The 17,778-nt window shown below is 25.7% G+C and overlaps 1 protein-coding gene across 2 annotated transcripts; it reads right to left on the reverse strand.

Moving 5' to 3' along the window:
* Nucleotides 1–1,270: 1,270 nt before the first annotated feature.
* Nucleotides 1,271–17,744, reverse strand: LOC126906963 (uncharacterized). Of its 2 annotated transcripts, none has more exons than XM_050687943.1 (11): nucleotides 17,496–17,744; nucleotides 14,801–14,910; nucleotides 13,580–13,744; nucleotides 12,996–13,223; nucleotides 12,509–12,715; nucleotides 12,263–12,448; nucleotides 11,188–11,370; nucleotides 10,912–11,104; nucleotides 10,731–10,849; nucleotides 10,514–10,664; nucleotides 1,271–1,578 (listed from the first exon to the last, which is right to left on the reverse strand). In XM_050687943.1, the coding sequence occupies exons 2-11, from the start codon at nucleotides 14,867–14,869 to the stop codon at nucleotides 1,427–1,429; spliced, it is 1,653 nt and encodes a 550-aa protein (XP_050543900.1). In that variant the 5' UTR covers nucleotides 14,870–14,910; nucleotides 17,496–17,744; the 3' UTR covers nucleotides 1,271–1,426. The 2 variants fall into 2 exon arrangements, with proteins under 2 accessions (XP_050543900.1, XP_050543891.1); XM_050687934.1 differs by having other exon boundaries at nucleotides 14,801–14,967.
* Between the last annotated feature and the right edge of the window lie 34 nt (nucleotides 17,745–17,778).

The following is a 17,778-nucleotide window of genomic DNA, read 5'->3' on the forward strand; positions in this document are numbered from 1 at the left end:
TATGCCAACACTGCCTAATATTTTCCATACTTCTACTGACACTTCATCTGTTCCCACTGCTTTATTCTTTATCATTGATGCTAAAGCCTCTGATACCTCTTTCTCACTAATTAAATCTACCAGTCCCTCGTTCCACGAGATATCCTTTAATGTCTCTTTTGGGTATTCTTTATTCAATAATTTTTCAAAATACTCTTGCCACCTACTTTTCACATCATCATCACTCCAGAGTACCTTATTATCAACACTTTTTATACATCTTATATAATGATAATCTTTAGACCTTTTCTCTCTTATCTTTACAAGTCTAGAGATTTCTTTCTCGCATTCCTTTGTTCCTAGCCTATCATACAACTCATTATACCTCTTTAACTTCGCCTTACTTACCGCACACTTGGCTTCTTTGCACAAGCGTTTATACTCCATCTAATCTTCTCTCCTTTTCCTCTTCTGCCATACTTTGAATTGATTTTTCTTTATGCTTTTTCTACTTTCTATGATTTTTTTAACGTCCTTATCCCACCACCAGATTTCCTTGTTTCCTCGCATTCTACTCCTACTCTCACCAACAATCTCCTTTGTAGTATTCTTTATAATGTTCTTCCCTCTTTCTAAAATAAATATTAACCACAACAAGATCATAAGATACTGCGAAATCCACGATTCTTTCTTCAGCCTCATTCTTCCCAGCAAAACCATAACCTCCATGTACTGTTTCATATCCTCTCCTCTCATTACCTACATGTCCATTCATAACTCCACCTATCACCTTATCCTCATTGCCAGGTACCCTTTGCATCACCTCGTCTATCTCTCACCAAAACACTTCCTTGTCTATTTCATCACATCCTACTTGTGGTGCATAGACACTTATTTCATTCAGCACTTTTTCCTCGAATATCAATTTCACGACTATAATCCTGTCACTTTTCCTAGCTACTTCTATAACTTTACTTTTTTTTTCTCATCCATTATTATCCCTACACCATTCTTTGTACTATACTTTCCTGAGTATATTATTTAATAACCCTCACCCATTTCTCTTGATTTCTCTCTTTTCCACTTAGTTTCCTGCACACAACAAATGTTAACTTTTTTCCTCTCCAATACTTCTACTAATTCTCTACTTCTACCAGTTAACGTTCCAAGAAAAAAAATAATAATAATTAAATAATATTAATAACACTTTATAATAATTGTAAAGCATATTAAATAACATTATTGCTATTTGTGTTGCATACTAGAGCCTAAAAGTAATTTATAGCTGAAATATTATAAACGTATAAACTTTATTTGTATAAAAAAGAAGAGACAGAACAAATTAATATTAGCTACATAAAATTAATGCTTCACTTAAAATTTTCTGTTATGTTCAATCAAATTTTCAATCATAAAAATAAATTATGTGAGCTTAGTTATTAATTCCTTATACAGTCTTAATGAGCGTTAGCAGCTTATAAATAGGATTCTCTGAAGGAATATCCTGGAGCCATTTATCTAATAATAAGAAATCTGCAGATTCAACTTCGTTACATGGATCTTGTTCTTTACTAAGTGGCTGGAAAACAAAGTACTTCCCTGATAACAAAATTTAAATTTTACAAATCAATAAGTAAATACTTAAAATCTTAGTAGTCGTATCCAAACTATTTTTAAGAGAGGAAGTTAAATTAAAAATAGTTTCTCTCGATTAAAGCTAAAAATACAAGAAAAACTTTTTTATAATATTTAATGATCATATCAAAATATCCGGTAGTTTATATACTTTACCCTTAATAATAAAATACATAGTATTTTTTATTTATAACAATAAAAAACATAAAATAAATAAAAAAAAAAATTCTTTACTAAGTGTAAATCGATTTGTATTTCATGTATTTTGATTTCGATTTGAAATAAAAATTTCATATTTTACTTTGTTTTGTTAATAAAAAAAAATTTCGATTAGTCCTAGAAAACGGTGCACTTAGTTGAGAATTAATATTTTCGTTTATTATTATAAAGAACGACCACGACTCTGATCAATTAGTCAGTTATAATCCGTTCTATTCTATATTTGAGTAATCGATTGTGCATTATTCCACAGAAAACTATCTATAGTGAAAAAAAGGGTGTGCACAAACATGATAAAAATGTCATAATGTCTATCATAATAAGTGAAATGATAGCTAATAATAAAATTTGATTGGTATTCGATTAATGACAAACTCCGTTAGAAAATTTAAGGAATCTATCAATCATCTGTTTTATTGATATTCTACACACAATAAACTTCATATGCTATTCTATTAACTTAAGATCCAAACGATTTTAGCTTCAATGCGAAACTGAGAAGTTATTAATTTTACTTTTACCATTTTTTCTTAGCTCTCATGGAACCGATTTTTCGTAATGTCAGAATTGTAGTTAAAACTACTATTATCTGATATTCGCTGGAGCAACAACAATACAATCTCAGCTGGTGATATTTAGTACTTGGAAAAGTTAGTTTAAATTAATGGTAGTGCGTTAATAAGAATAAAAGTATTTTTGAACTATAAAAGCGTGTTTATTTATAAGCAAAGTCTTAGCTATATTAACAGATATACATTTTATACTAAGTGAAAGAAGATGAGCTAAGATTTAAAAATACACACAAAGAATACATGTACAGACTGCATGAGCAAAACTATGGTGAGAACATGAAAAATGAAAAGAAATAAATGAGCGGAAAATCTCTGGTTACCATAAAAAAAATATAAGTTTTACAAAATTTGGTTAAGATTGATCAAAATTAACACATGCTGCAAGTGAGTTCAAAAATTGAATTCTAGGGTTAGTGTTTTAGATTTATGTAAATTACTCAAAAATTACGACTCTTACAGTAAAAAAAAAAACCCAATTCAGCACAGTGGGGTCGCGGCACAGTGAGGACATGGCATATTTGTATCCAGTATAGATCTAATCTGACAGTGATTAAAATCACTATCATAAGAAACACTTCGATGCAAATCTGTAGATAGTGATTAATTCTAAGAAATTCGTGGATAATAACAAAAGCAACATCAACTTCTATTTCTTTAATTGTATTCAGATTAGTAATTCTTGGGTTCAAAAATATAATATATATATATATATATATATATTTTAAATTATATATTATATAATTTTAATTTTTAATATGTTAAAAGTAATTACTTTTAATCTACTTTTTTTTGCTCTTTAAAGTGAAAGTGTATAATAAAAAAAATATATAAATTTATTACCATAACGTTTAGCTTATCTTACACGTTTCAAATTGACATAATTAAATAGAAAAAAATGGTATTGTCAAAATTAATATGCACTCTCGAAATTTTATAATTACTATTTACAATAAATTTATTAGTAAAGATCGATTTTTTATCGTAATAGATCACTTAAATAAAAATCATAGTATTCATTTCGAATTAGCTTTTGGTATTTAAAAAGATTCTATAATTGAAATTAGTAGAACTGAATTAATTTTAATGATTTACTTTAATTAAAAAAACCAATGAAAAAAAGTCGTCAAAAATATCTACTCAATTGAGCGAATTATAAATGTTGATTATAATTGTAAAAATCGATTGCTAAATTCAGGTGAAACTAAAAATCATTTTTTTTTAGATTTGTAATTTATATAGCAACATGTTACCAAAAAATTTGGAATGTTATAAACTATTAGTAACACACACAAATAAAAAAATTAATAAATTACAAAGTAAAATTATTTACTTTTACAGTTGAATACTTTTATCATATCAAATTTAATTCGTCAATAATACATTAAAAATATTAGAAATGAATCATTTTGATTGTTAGTATAAATAATGCTGTTTAAGGCACTCTTTATTTGATTAAGTGATTTTTTTTCAATTTTTGAGGGTAATGCATTCAACTAAATACGAATAGTAATCATTTAAAAAAATAGGTTAACCAAGGGTTGGAAAAATAAATCGCAGCCACAAAAAGAAACACATAGTAAAATAATATTAACATGAATATTAACAATAATAACATAACTGTCTATAATTTCAATATGAATAAGAAATATCTTCTTATGAAGGGAGACTACAGTGATGGGATCCTTGATATTTATCGAAGTTAATGAATCTAAATGAGATAAAAATCTAATGATTTAAAAATTTTTCTAACTCAAAAAAAAATGCAAAGTATTAATTGCCACAGGTGGATTCAAACCTGGTACCCTAACTGTGAAAGACACAAGTGTTACCGATTCGACAATTATTCGTCGCTTTTGCAGTTTAATAAAATTAGTAATTTAAGCTAATTCAAATTTAAAGTTCTTTTTTCGACTTTAAAAAAGCAAAAAAAATTGAAATAAGTTTAACTTCATATGTCTTATGAACTTTATTCTAAATAATAATATAAACTTTAATTTAAGATTAAATAAAAGTGTCAATGTTTCCAGAACATTTTCAAAAATTACTTTGAAAAAGCTTAACTTGTGTGCAAAAAATGATTTTTTAAATTCCTCCTGTGGGAAGATTATATCAAATGAACGAAAAATATCTAAGGTTTCAATATAAAAAAAATAATTTTAATTTGTTCATTTTACAAAAAGTTATGGCAGTTGTAAGTATTAAAATATTTTAATATTTTATATGTTTAGTATTAAGTTTTTTATATGTTAAGTAATAAACAGTGATTTTTACACATTTTTACATTTTAGTAATGCTGCACTGACCTTGGATTTCTAGCTACCATATTTAACAGTTTATATAAAGAAATTAGCGATTAATTTTTTCAATCTAATGCATTCGGCTGATAGTGCAAAATACTATAATTTAACTGCCCCCCCTTCTGTACGACATCTCAAGCGTGGATGCCCACACGAACTTTTAATCTAATTGTCATTCTTCTTCTTCTCAGCTTACCAGTCCATTAAGGACCATTGCTGCCTTCAACAGGTCCACCCATCTCTCTCTATTGTAAGTCAATTCATATGCCACATTCTGGTCTATGGCTTTCAAATCCTTGGCAGCTACATCGATCCACCGGGTCCTGGGTCTTTTTTTGTTCATTTTTTCACGAGTACTTTTTTTATTAACTGACCATCCGCTCTCCAAGTGTGTCCAAACCACTCTAGTATTTCATTCCTTATAAAGGCTAGAATGTTTGGTCTTTTGTATAATTTCTGTAGCTCTTAATTTTTTCTTCAGTCAAACGTATTTGTTTCTCGGTTAAAGCGTGGTTCAAATATATTCCGCAGTATTTTTCTTTCAAATATTATCAGCTTTCTCTCATCGCCTTTTGTTAATGACCATGTCTCACTCGCGTGCGTCACTATTGGTCGCAAATAGTTATGGTATAAGCGTATCTTTGATGTCCATGATAGTAATTTTGATTTTAGGAGCTTAATTATACTATCGTAACACCTGTTCCCACTCACGATTCTTTCATTTATCTCATGGTAAATATTATTATTGTTATTGACGTTTACTCCCAGATACTTGAAGTTGTCCACTGCTTCAAATTTCCAATTGTCTACCAATAGGTCGTTTATGATTAGATTGGTCCTTGACATCACCATGTACTTATTTTTATTTTCATTTACATATATGCCCATTGACATGCTTGCCTTAATTAGTATCTCGGTTGTCTGGGCAACCTCCTCCTTAGTCTCTCTCATCACTACAATATCATCGGCGTAAGCCAAAATCACTGAATCTCCACTTATCTTCATTTGCCGTTGTTTATGGATATCTCTTACTATTTTTTCAAGAGCTAGGTTGAATAATGTAGGAGATAGTGCGTTACGCCCCCTGGCGTAAGCCGGTTTTTACCTCAATTGGCTCCGAGTCATTCTGCAAAAATCGTATTTTGCAAATTGTCTTATCGCTGTAGATTTTTATCAGATTTACATATTTCCCCGGTATTTCAAGTATTTCCAATCCCTTCCCTTACTCGCCCCTGTCAATACTATCATATGCCTGTTTGTAATCTATAAATACTAAATGCAGATCTTCATCAAATTCGTAGTACTTTTCCATAATTTGTCTTAATACAAATATGTGGTCGGTGGTTGACTTGCTCTTTCGAAACCCACATTGATAACTCCCGATAATATCATTGGCATATGTATTAATTCTTTTAAATATTATTGTTGTTAAGACTTTATATCCCACGTCCAGTAAGGAAATACCACTGTAGTTTTCTGTTTCTGCTGGGTTTTCCATTTTTAATATAGGACAAATAATAGCAGTGTTCCATTCGTCTGATATCGTTTCTGTTCTCCATATTTCTCTAATCAATTCTGTTAGTTTTCTCCTTAACGTTGTCCCTCATTTCTTTAACAGCTCTGCTACTACACCATCTTTGCCTGGTGCTTTATTATTTTTAAGGCCGTCCACTACCCAATCAATTTCCTCATGAGAGGGTTCCTTAATTTCCGGTTCTACAGTGTGGAATTCTATTTCTTCCTTTTCCGTGTTGTGAAGCGGTCTGTTTAGTAGCTTTTCGAAGAAATCCTTAAATTCATTAACTATCTGTTTTTCGTCAGTGATTAGAGTTCCGTTTTTATTTGTCAAGATTTTTGTTTGCGGCTTTTAGTCCGCTTTGATTACCAGCTTTGTTGAAGAAAGTTTTTGTATTGTACCTGTTAATCTCTAATTTTTCGATCATTTCCTTTTCAAATTGACGCTTTTATGTTCTTAAAATCTTGTTAGTAGTCTTTCTTTGTTCCTTGTATTTATCTGTAACATCAATTGATGGATTCTGAAGGGCTGTCTTTCTGAGCTCATTTCTTTTATCTATTGCTTCTTTGCAACCAGCTCTTCTGTCTCATTCTTTTTTCCATGCCCAGAGCTTCACTTGCACTAATGATCACTGCCTCTCTTAATTGACTCCAACCGGAGTTGATGGTTTGTAATTCACTTTCTCTGCCTGGTTGATTATCTTGTATATTGTCATGTACTTTTTCAACAAATATCTCTAGAGCTTCGGGGTCGGCTAATCTCTGTAAGTTATATTTTTCAATAGGTATTTTTTTCACCATATTCCGTTTTGTAGACAGCAAATAGTAGGTAATGGTCCGAGTCGGCATCCACTCCTCTGTAAGTTCTCACCTTTCTGATACGGCTGGCATTGTTTTTATTATTATAATTGTCATTATTATTATTTTTTTTTCTCTTCATACTATAACTTATGTATATCCTAATGTAAATAGCTAGTTGTAATTAGTTTAATCATAGAATAGTGTAAATAGTATCATTTTTTAATGACCTTGTATATATTTATGATAGTTAGTTTCTAAATGTCAAAAAATCTACTTTGTTAATTGTAAGTCTAGATGACGAGATGTCAGGAAGACTTTATAAATAAATAAAAATTACATTTTTCGTTTAATTCAACGGGCATTTACACACAGCAGAAAATGTGTCCGGACAATTTTTTTTTTTTGTACTTATAGTGCATAAAATTATCTTTAATTTGACATATATTTGAAGCTTGGAGTATTTCCGGAATATTTTCAAAAGTTAAGTTAAAATGTTTCTACTTTCCACTCATATTTTTAAAAATTTAAACCCTCCTGTATAAAGGGTAATGGTCCGATTTACAAAAAACGTAAGTCGGATGATATATATATATATATATTATATATTATTTAAAAACAAAAATTTGTATTGATCCATAAATTTGTCAAAAAGTTATAGTAATTTAAAGTTGAAAAAATAAAATATGAAATCGAAAATTTTAACATCAAAATTACATATCATTTAAATGCGCCAACTATTTTCATATATAAGATAACTCATCTGGAAAATTTTTTTTTTTAACTTATATTACATAACATTATTTTAACATATGTTTGAAGATCGGAGTATTTTCTGAACATTTTCAAAACTTAAGTTGAAAAAGTAAAATTTTTTTGCAGAAGTTGCTATTTTGAATCCTCCCCTGTGGGCAGGTAAAGAGTCAGATTTACAAAAAAATTATATCAAATAAAAGGCAAATGTCTAAAGTTTAACATAAAAAAAAATGAATTGTCTTGTTAATTTTTGAAAAAGTTATGGTACTTTTAAGAAAAAAAGTAAAAAAAATGACAAAATTTACCGATTTGAAAAATTGTAGTTTTTTTGGAGATATCCCCAATTTACAGGAAGTCAGGGATTTTTTTTCAATTTTTAAGGGTTATGTCTTAAACTATATAAGATTTGTGATCTTTTGACATATTGTTCATCAAAATCGGTCTAGTGAGAGCTGAGAAAGAGTGGCAACAGACACACACACAAAAAAAAACACATCATGATCAGCTTTCCTAGCTTACCAGCTCATGATACCTTATCATCTAAGCTAAAAATTAATCAATTACAAAGTAAAATTTTTAATTTTGTAGTTGAAACCTATTATCATATCAAATCTAATTCGACAATAATTACTTAGAAAACATTAGAAATTAATGATTTTAATTGTCTATATGGAGAATGTGAGCTAAGTAACTTTTTAATTGATAAAGTGGAATTTTTTTTCTCTATTTTTGAGGGTAATATGTTCGACTTGATACGAATCGTAAACATTAGATGTATCATAGAAAAAAGTAGCTCAAGTGAGACCTGAGAAAATAAATGATAGCTACAAAAAAAACCACATAGTAAAATAATATTAATATAAATTTTTTCCCACGAGAGGAGACTAAAGTAATGGCATCCTTGATATTTATTGAAGTTATTATATCTAAATGAGATAAAAATCAAATAAGTTAAACATTTTTTTCTTACTCAAAAAGAATTAAGAAAAAATTAAAAAAGATTCAGAGCCACAAGCGTGAAAGATACAAGTGTTACCGTCTCAGAAACCGTACGTCGCATTTGTCACTTAATAAAAATGGTAATTTAGCTAGTTCAAATTTTAAAGTTATTTTTTTCGACTTCAAAGAAACAAAAAAATTTGAATATGTTTAACTTTTTATAATATGTCAATTAGATTGATAGAATATTTATGAAAATCAGTGTAATCCCTTTGTAAAGTATTTTAAGATAAAATAAAATACAAAACCACGTATATTAACACAAAAATAGCATGTGGTAGCCATTTTCACCGTCAAGGCAAAATAAAATATTATTTTTTTTTTCATAATTATGTATATTACATTATATTTAATTTAAGATACATATAAAAGTGTCAGAGTTTTCGGAACACTTTCAAAAGTTAAGTTGAAAAGAGTAATTTTTTGTGAAAAAGTTGTCATTTTAAATCCCCTACTGTGGGCAGGTAAAGGGTCAAATTTATAAAAAAAAATATACCAAATAGGTAAAGACATCAATCATCTATAAAAAAAAATATTATATTGATTTGTTCATTTTTGAAAATGGCAGATTTAAGTAAAAAAAAATTCGAAAATTAGCGATTTATAAATTCATAATTTTTTTGAAGGTTTTCTCCACTTACGGGGAACGATAGACATTTTTTCAATTTTTGAGGGTAATGTCTCCGACCAGATACGATTTGAGATCTTTTGACGTATCGTTGAAAGAAATCGGTTTTGTGAGAGGTGATAAAAAGTGGTAACAGACACAAAAAAAAACATCGAAGCTAAAAAAATAATAAATAAAAAATAAATAAATAAATAAAAAAATACATCATAGTAAAATTAATACCTTCTCAATNAGCTAAAAAAATAATAAATAAAAAATAAATAAATAAATAAAAAAATACATCATAGTAAAATTAATACCTTCTCAATTTCGCATCGAAGCTAATAAACCTACTATTAAAATCGACTATCAAAATAAAAAAAACCTCAATTTTTTTTTAATTAAACAAATAATTGATCAAATATTAAATATTTAAGTGAAAATTTAAAACATAAAAATCGTAAAATTACAAATATACAAATTATTGTGGAATTTAACAAATTTGCATCGAAGCGCTTTTTATGATAGTGATTTTAATCACATTCTATAGATATCATCTATACACAGTCCAACTATCCCACGTCCCCACTGTAATGAGGTTTTTTATTATTTATAACAATATAAAAAAATTACCTTATTGTTATAAAATAAAAATAATCATTGAAAATTTTCTGATACCATTTATGGGACAATCAAAATCAAACTTTTTAAATAAAGCACCTTTTTTGAATATTTTAAAAATATATAAATAAAGTACTGAATAAAAAAAACTATAATCTTTGAAAATAATTAGACTGAAATTTTAAAATGGTCAATAAAATTTGTTAGGCCACATTTGATAATATAGTAACAATAAATATATGGGTAATCTCAAAATCTAAACTCAATAATTAACGATTTTTTTTTAATTTAATTTTAAAAAAAATTGAATTAACTGATTTTTTAGCAATTATAATTTTTTATTTTTTAGCCATAATTTTTTTTGTCAAATAAATTCAATTGACGAGTTAGGTCGATGTTATAGTATAGGCCTCTCGTATTTTGACTAGAAGCAACTGACATCTAAATTATATTATATAGATATGCTAGTAAAAATAAATATGTTATTATATTAACAATGTCATGAAATCTTTTACCATACAAACGTTCAGCAGCGCTACATAATCCACACCATTCTCGAAAATTCAAATCTTGATTATGTGACCATTGAATAATATTTTGAAAGTCTATCGCTTCTTGTTCAGTAAACGGTCTTCCCATAACTTCACTTAACGCAGCAAAAAAATGCTGGAAAAAAGTTTATATTTATTATTATTAATTTTTACAGTTTACACTATTATACATTTTACTTACTCTTTCATTAATAAGTCTGGTAGTAGAACTTAAATATTTTTCAAACACTCTAGAAAATATTATCATACAGCTACTAGCAATTTTTACATTACTTTTTAAGTAATCTAAGGGCTTCATGTCTATGAAACATTAACTTTTTATTGTTGTTTATTCTAATAAATACAATTATACTTTTTAAAACCTTTGAGGCTTTTTCGATCAATAGGCAATTCAAATCGTATATTTTTTCTAGAAAATGTTCTAGGCAAACCTGGTAAATTTATATTTTTTGTTGTCATTCCGATGTCTTGTTTAAGAACTTCTAATTCTTCATTAATTTTTTGATTAGTTATTTTCGATCTCATTCTTAAAGCTTCTTCTAATGCTATATGTTTCTTACGATAAAATTTCACGAATAAAAAAAATAACATTTTATTGTAAATAAATCTAAATAAAATACATTGATACTTTAAAGTACCTTAGTATCGAATTCAATGTCAACATCTACTAATTGTAATTCTCTTTGTAGTTCTTTTAACACGACTGGATCTATGAAAAAATTGTCCTTTTCTTCTTCATTTTTATGATTTTCAACATCTTCTGTAGCTTCATCATGCTCGACAACACTTCTAACAGGAGAATTAGGATTCATACTGGAAATCTATTACAGTAATAATAATAAATTAATAAATATCAACATTTTCCATTTGATATTAATAATTTTAAAACACAGGATGTCCCAGACTATTCTGATAGATTCTATAACTTTTGATCCACTAAATATATTTTGTTGTTAACCTTTTATAAGCAACTTTCACAATTAAGGATTACATTAAAGCATATGTTTTATTATTTGTCTCTAATAAGAAAAAATAAAAACAACATTTTTAAGTTTTTCGAAATTTCAGAATAGATATTTTTTGGCCCATTTTCACGAAAAATGTTGATGGGTCCAAAACAACATTAGGATAAGTACTTTTTAAGTTATAAGCAATTTTATACATTGAGTGGATGTGTAGTGCGCGTGGGTTCGTGCTGGTATACAATTTGTACTTCTCACACACACTATCTGATTGGATCGACCCGAAAGGATAATTTATTCAAGTCAGATCATGTGTACTCTATATGAACTATTGTATGACAAATGTCCTGTCGGGTCTTGTCAGGTGGCCATGCCATTTGACCAGTCAACCCTTATTATTAACTGACCAAATTGAGTGACTGCCGTACCATGTGTATGTATCGTCTGATTTGGTCAGACCGACAAGATACCTGATTAAATCAGATAGTGTGTAGAAGCCTTAATATTGTAAATACTTAACCTAAAATTGTTATCGACCTATCAACAATTTTTTTACAAAAAGAGCTAATAAAGTCTATTATAAAATTTAAAAAAAAAAAATGTGTTTTTATATTTTCTTATTAGAAACTAAAATAAAAAAATGCTTTTAACGTAATCAAAAAATGTAAAAATTATATAAAAAGAAAGGAATATTATATATTTAGCGGATCAAAAGTTATAGAAGTGTCAGAGTAGACTCTATATCATTTACTTGAGTTTCTAATGGTTCTTGAAATCCTTTAAAATCTTTTATGTTACGTTGTTTTGAAATCTTCTTGTCGAATTTTTGTTTAGCTTTTTTTCCGATTTTTACTGGTTTTCCTTTTCTCCAAGTTACTTCTTTAATTTCATTGTTATCTTTTTGCACGTCAAGTTTCCTTGATAAATCTAGGTGACGCTAAATAACTAAACTAGATAAACATAATTTTAATTTACAATAGTGTACAATATTACTTACTAAGTTATCGGCTATGTAGTCAACTTGTTTTTCAGTTATATTTATTTTTTGGCGAAACTGTTTTTTACATTTTGATTTTTTATTTGATGATAATTTTTTATCTTTAAGTAAATCGTTTTGATACACTGACTTTGTAATGGATGGCATATGAAGTACAGAACCTTGGCATAAAGAAAAAGCTTCACAAAAATCATAACTGACAACTCCCTTAGCAGCGTAAATATAAATTAAGTTATTAACAAATTTATCATTATAATAATTTATTAATAACTGATAATAGCTAATTTTCAACTTTAAATAAGTTTTATATTTACTGAAATAAATTTATTTTTATATCATTTATAAGAATTTTTTCCTACCAACAATTATAAGTACTTTTTAAAAATACAATAAAAATATTATAATCAATTAAATTTTTTTGAAATTAGTACATAAATAAGTATACATACATTTATGTATGTTTAATATTTACAAAAAATAATCGTACTGAAAATTTTATAGATGACTGTTGACTCCTACTACGACCCAATTCTAAAACTAGCTTTGATTTGTCTAACTTTTGCTCTTGTATAGGTATTTTAGGTATAATTGTAACTGGTAGTGGACTGGTAGCTCTTGAGTCAGTTTCTGTATATTTTCTAAATAATTCCTCTGGTACAATTATGTTGATTTCATCGATGTCAGGAATATTGAATGATGATTTTGGGTCCAAAGTCTAAGAAAAAAATAATAACAACTAAGTAACAATAGACTTAATAGAATTTACGAATTATATAAACTACAATTTAAATTATGTATTAACTAATCGAAAGTTGTTGTTAGAAATTACATTATTCCTCCCAACATTATTTGAAGTTATTTTGGTTTTAAAAGACACATCATTTATATTTTGTCATTTGAAATAAAATAATATCGTCAAAAGATGATGTAAAAATTACATAATCTATTTGTGTTCAAGGTTTCTTTTTTGTGTTCTTTGTGTTTGGCATCTGTTTAGCACGGAAAATGGTTGATACCTGCATAAAGGAAGTGTGTAACATGCTCAATTTTTACTATTGGATACCAACTTACTAAGGCATCTTTAGCTTTTTTTACAAGATCCTTAATTTCATTATCAAGAGGATGATTGCACAATACTGAACAACCATATGGATATGGGTTATACAGAGTTGCCAAAGGTTTCATTACAAATGGCGCTGGATTACATAATAGTCCAGTCAATTCGATTGACCTTTCCTAAAAATAATTATTTTATTTATATAACTTAATAAAATAAAATAAATATATATGTATACATTTTTTCTTAGCTTTTATTATTTAATTATTTATTGTTTTTATTATAATTTTCGTATGTAAATTAATACATTTCAGGGTGTAATATATACATTTTTTATGAATATTTATAATTATATTTTCCGAGCAATTTCAAAAGTGACGTTTTTTTAGGATTGGTGAGAAGTGAAAAGCTCCATTATTACTCTAATTCTTGTTTCGATTTCACAGTACACTAATATGGCAATAAAAATAAAGTAAGGTTTAACTTTTAAAAAATGTCAGAATAGTTTTACAAAATTTTATCTCACCTAGTATTAAATTTTTGGAAATTTTACAACACTATATTTAATAAAAGTTATTTATAACATTAGCTATTTTTACAAATATATTTACAAATTATTTTATAATTTTCATTTTTGAGATAAATATTTTTAATTTTCAATTAATATTTCTAATTTATTTTTAATTTTATGTTATTTTCTTAGATAGCTCATTTTCATTTATATTTAAAAAAATTAGGAGTTTACCGTTTTAAGGAATATAAGATGGACCTAAAAATTATTAAACTACTAATTTAAATAAAAAATAAACAATACTAAACAAAACTAAACAAAACTAAAAAAAAAAATTATTAAAATTATTATATAAAAATAAATTTAGTGTTCAACAATAAGCAATTACCATTTTTACCTAATATGTAAACATAAAAAAAATTGCTAGAGTAAACAAAATAAAATTTTACGTGACTCTTTTCAATGGTTTTTATTTAAATATTAAATATTCTAAGTATTTAGAATAATGTGTTCAATTTCAAATACAGTTCTATGTATTTTGAGTAATATTTTTGTTTATTTATTTTTTATAGATCCAAAAAATACATTATTGTAATTATCTCAGGCTACTAAAGCTTAAATATTAATAATAATACTAATAATAAACAAGAGCATACAAGTATAATTCGTTATTTATAAAATAATAATAAAATTTATTTTCCAAATAAAAAATAAAAATACTTACATGTTCTAAATTATCATTTTTATATGTTTCCGATAACGGTGCAGCTAATAATCCTGTTCGACTAACCATTTTATTTTATAGTTATGATGCTTAAAAACGACTCATTAAATCTGGATGTAAAAATAATTAATATAAAATTTTTTTTCAAATAATTTTATTGGGCAATTCTACAAAAACAATGATGAATTTTAATTATACTATTTAACTACAATAAATATAATACATTTTTCTTAACTAATAACATTTAAAAAAATATTTTTAAAGTTCGTTGTGTATGATCAATGTATCCATTAACACTTCGATTTAACGCATAAAGAATAAATATGTTACCCTGACAACAGTTGAGTTGTTTGGACATAAAATCATAAAGTATAAGAATGCCGTAAAACACAAATAAAAAAAATATGTTTCAATTTATTTATTTATATCTTTTATTGGCTTAGAAGATTTAATTATTATTCATAACCAGTTACTTGACGTAAAATTCAGGGTTCAGAAAAAGTTTTTTTTCACTTTAATTCAACAGTTATATGTTATTTTAAAGTTCTTTTATTAAAAAAAAAATTGTCTGTTTTTTTAATACTGTTTAAAATATATTTAAAACAAGTTTATTTAAACGAAATAAATTATACTTTATTTTAATTAAATTTATGTTAATTAGAAATATTCTATAAAGAACTTAAATACTATTGATACTTTATTAAATACTATTGATATTTAATAAATACAAAATAGGATAAGTAACATATAAATTTATTTTATAGTTTGCAAGTAGAATTCAAAATTTTATTTTTATTTTTGTAATTTTTTGCCATCATTCACATTACATTACAGTTTTTTTAAAGGTAATTAAAAAATATATCTCCTTTTTCTATTTAAAAATTATGGTTTTATCAAACATTTTTTGAAATTAAAAAAACGTATATTTTATACTACTTTTAAGTATTTTTTTTTTGTGTTAAGTCATTAATATAACTTATAATAATCATTTTTTAAGGTTTTTTAGGTAAAACTTTCGAGTTTTATTAAAAATATAACCTGTCTAACTGATTTTTGTGATTTTATATGCCAAATATAATTCATTAAGTAAATAAAAATGAAAAAACTCAATAAAAATATTATTTAAACTATCAAAATAAAATGTAATATTTTTAAAAAATTAAAAAAGATTTAAAAAGAAAACATGTTTTTAAAGATTAAACATATTGTTTTAATCATATTATGTTTCATTTCAATTATTTTAAACAAGATAAAAAAATTGTTAAAAAAAAATATTTAAAACTGAAAACCCTGCTGGTAAACATTAAAAGCCATTATTTTATTTATAATTTGTATTGAACACCTCGTAATATCCTACTCTAAATGATAAAATAATACTTTTACAATAAAATTTGTACATTAAATTGTTATAAACTTCGTCATTTTTTATCATGAGTGCAAGAGCGTCACAAATCAAAATTTATAATTTTTGAAATTTGCTATAATTATATACAGTATACTGTACTTGATATTAAATGTATTTAGAACTATTGATTTATCATTTACCACTAGAATTCTGTTAAATCAATAATAATTAAGAGAATTTTTTTAGTTTTATTTAGTATTATTATAGATTTGGTTTAGTATTATTTAAATCTTAATTATAAGTGTTTAAATATTGTACTGGTCTTTTGAAAGTTATTGACATGTAGACTACATGTAGTATTATTCTATCAAGTTTATTATGAATTATTTGCAAGAATAAATATATTATATTTGAGGTACCTTATGTATACAAGGAATTGTTTGTTGCATTGATAACATCAGATGAATTCTATTAAAGAAACTCGATAATAATCTTTAATCATACATTTTAATCAATTTTTATCATTATTTACCATCGTTTTTAAAATAGGTTTAAAGTACCACAATCTTTTTGATAAGACAATTATGAAAAAAATAATTATTTGTTTATTAAAATACTGTAATCTACAATTCATAACTTTAAAGTCTGAAGATCATAAATTAAAACACTTTAAAAATTTATGTAACTCTTCTCAATGTATTAAATATTATTAAACTAAATACAAAATTTATGAAAATGGCCTACTATGTAAAATTGAATACATGGCTGATAGTTTTTATTTATAATTAATCAATGTGTAGAATGTAATTAGTTTTTCTCTTTTAGTGAGTTTTAAAAATACAATGTATTAGTGATATATGATTTTTTACCAACTTAGATTAATAAATTAAAAATAATGATTTTATTATGTAACCTATAATAATAACGCTTTGATTTATTTTTATCATTAATATGTACAAGTAGTATCTAAAGAGAAAAGTTTTTCTTAAATTATAGGAATAAGTTTTGATTTTTAAAATTAAGGTTTTAAATTAAGTAGGCATAGTCCTATCATTATATCTGCAAATTAAATCTATACTTATACATGTTTTTTAAAAATGTTTTCAAACATGAGGATCATTATTAACATTAGTTTATTATGGATAATTTAATAATCGATATATATTGCCAAACAGATTTTTCTACAAGAAACAATATTTAAATGCAAAAAATTGCATTAACGCATAATATATTTATGTATTTACATATTATTTAAATATACCAAATGAATTAGTCATATAAAAAACAGCATAAGTTACCAAATTAAAATTTTAAATATATTTAAAAATAAAAATTGAACATGTTAGTGACCTGTATAGTTGTGATGATTCTAATTTACTGCACCTGATGTTTTAATTAAATGTAAGTCTGCCAAATTTCATTGTTATAAAGTAGGTGTAATTTTTTTTATTACCATAAGATTTGAAAAAATCAAACTTTAAAAATTAGTGACTTATGTCAATTTTGAAATAATCGATTCAAAAGAGCTTTAAAAAGTAATGGTGTAATGAAATATTTTACGTGTATTTATCCAGTGATATTAAAGTATTATATAGTGAAATTCTACAAAAATTATTTTATTATGCAATAAATA

Source organism: Daktulosphaira vitifoliae, unplaced genomic scaffold (assembly GCF_025091365.1).
Source record: "Daktulosphaira vitifoliae isolate Bord-2020 unplaced genomic scaffold, ASM2509136v1 Scaffold_1, whole genome shotgun sequence".
Classification (NCBI taxonomy): Eukaryota; Metazoa; Arthropoda; class Insecta; order Hemiptera; family Phylloxeridae; genus Daktulosphaira; species Daktulosphaira vitifoliae.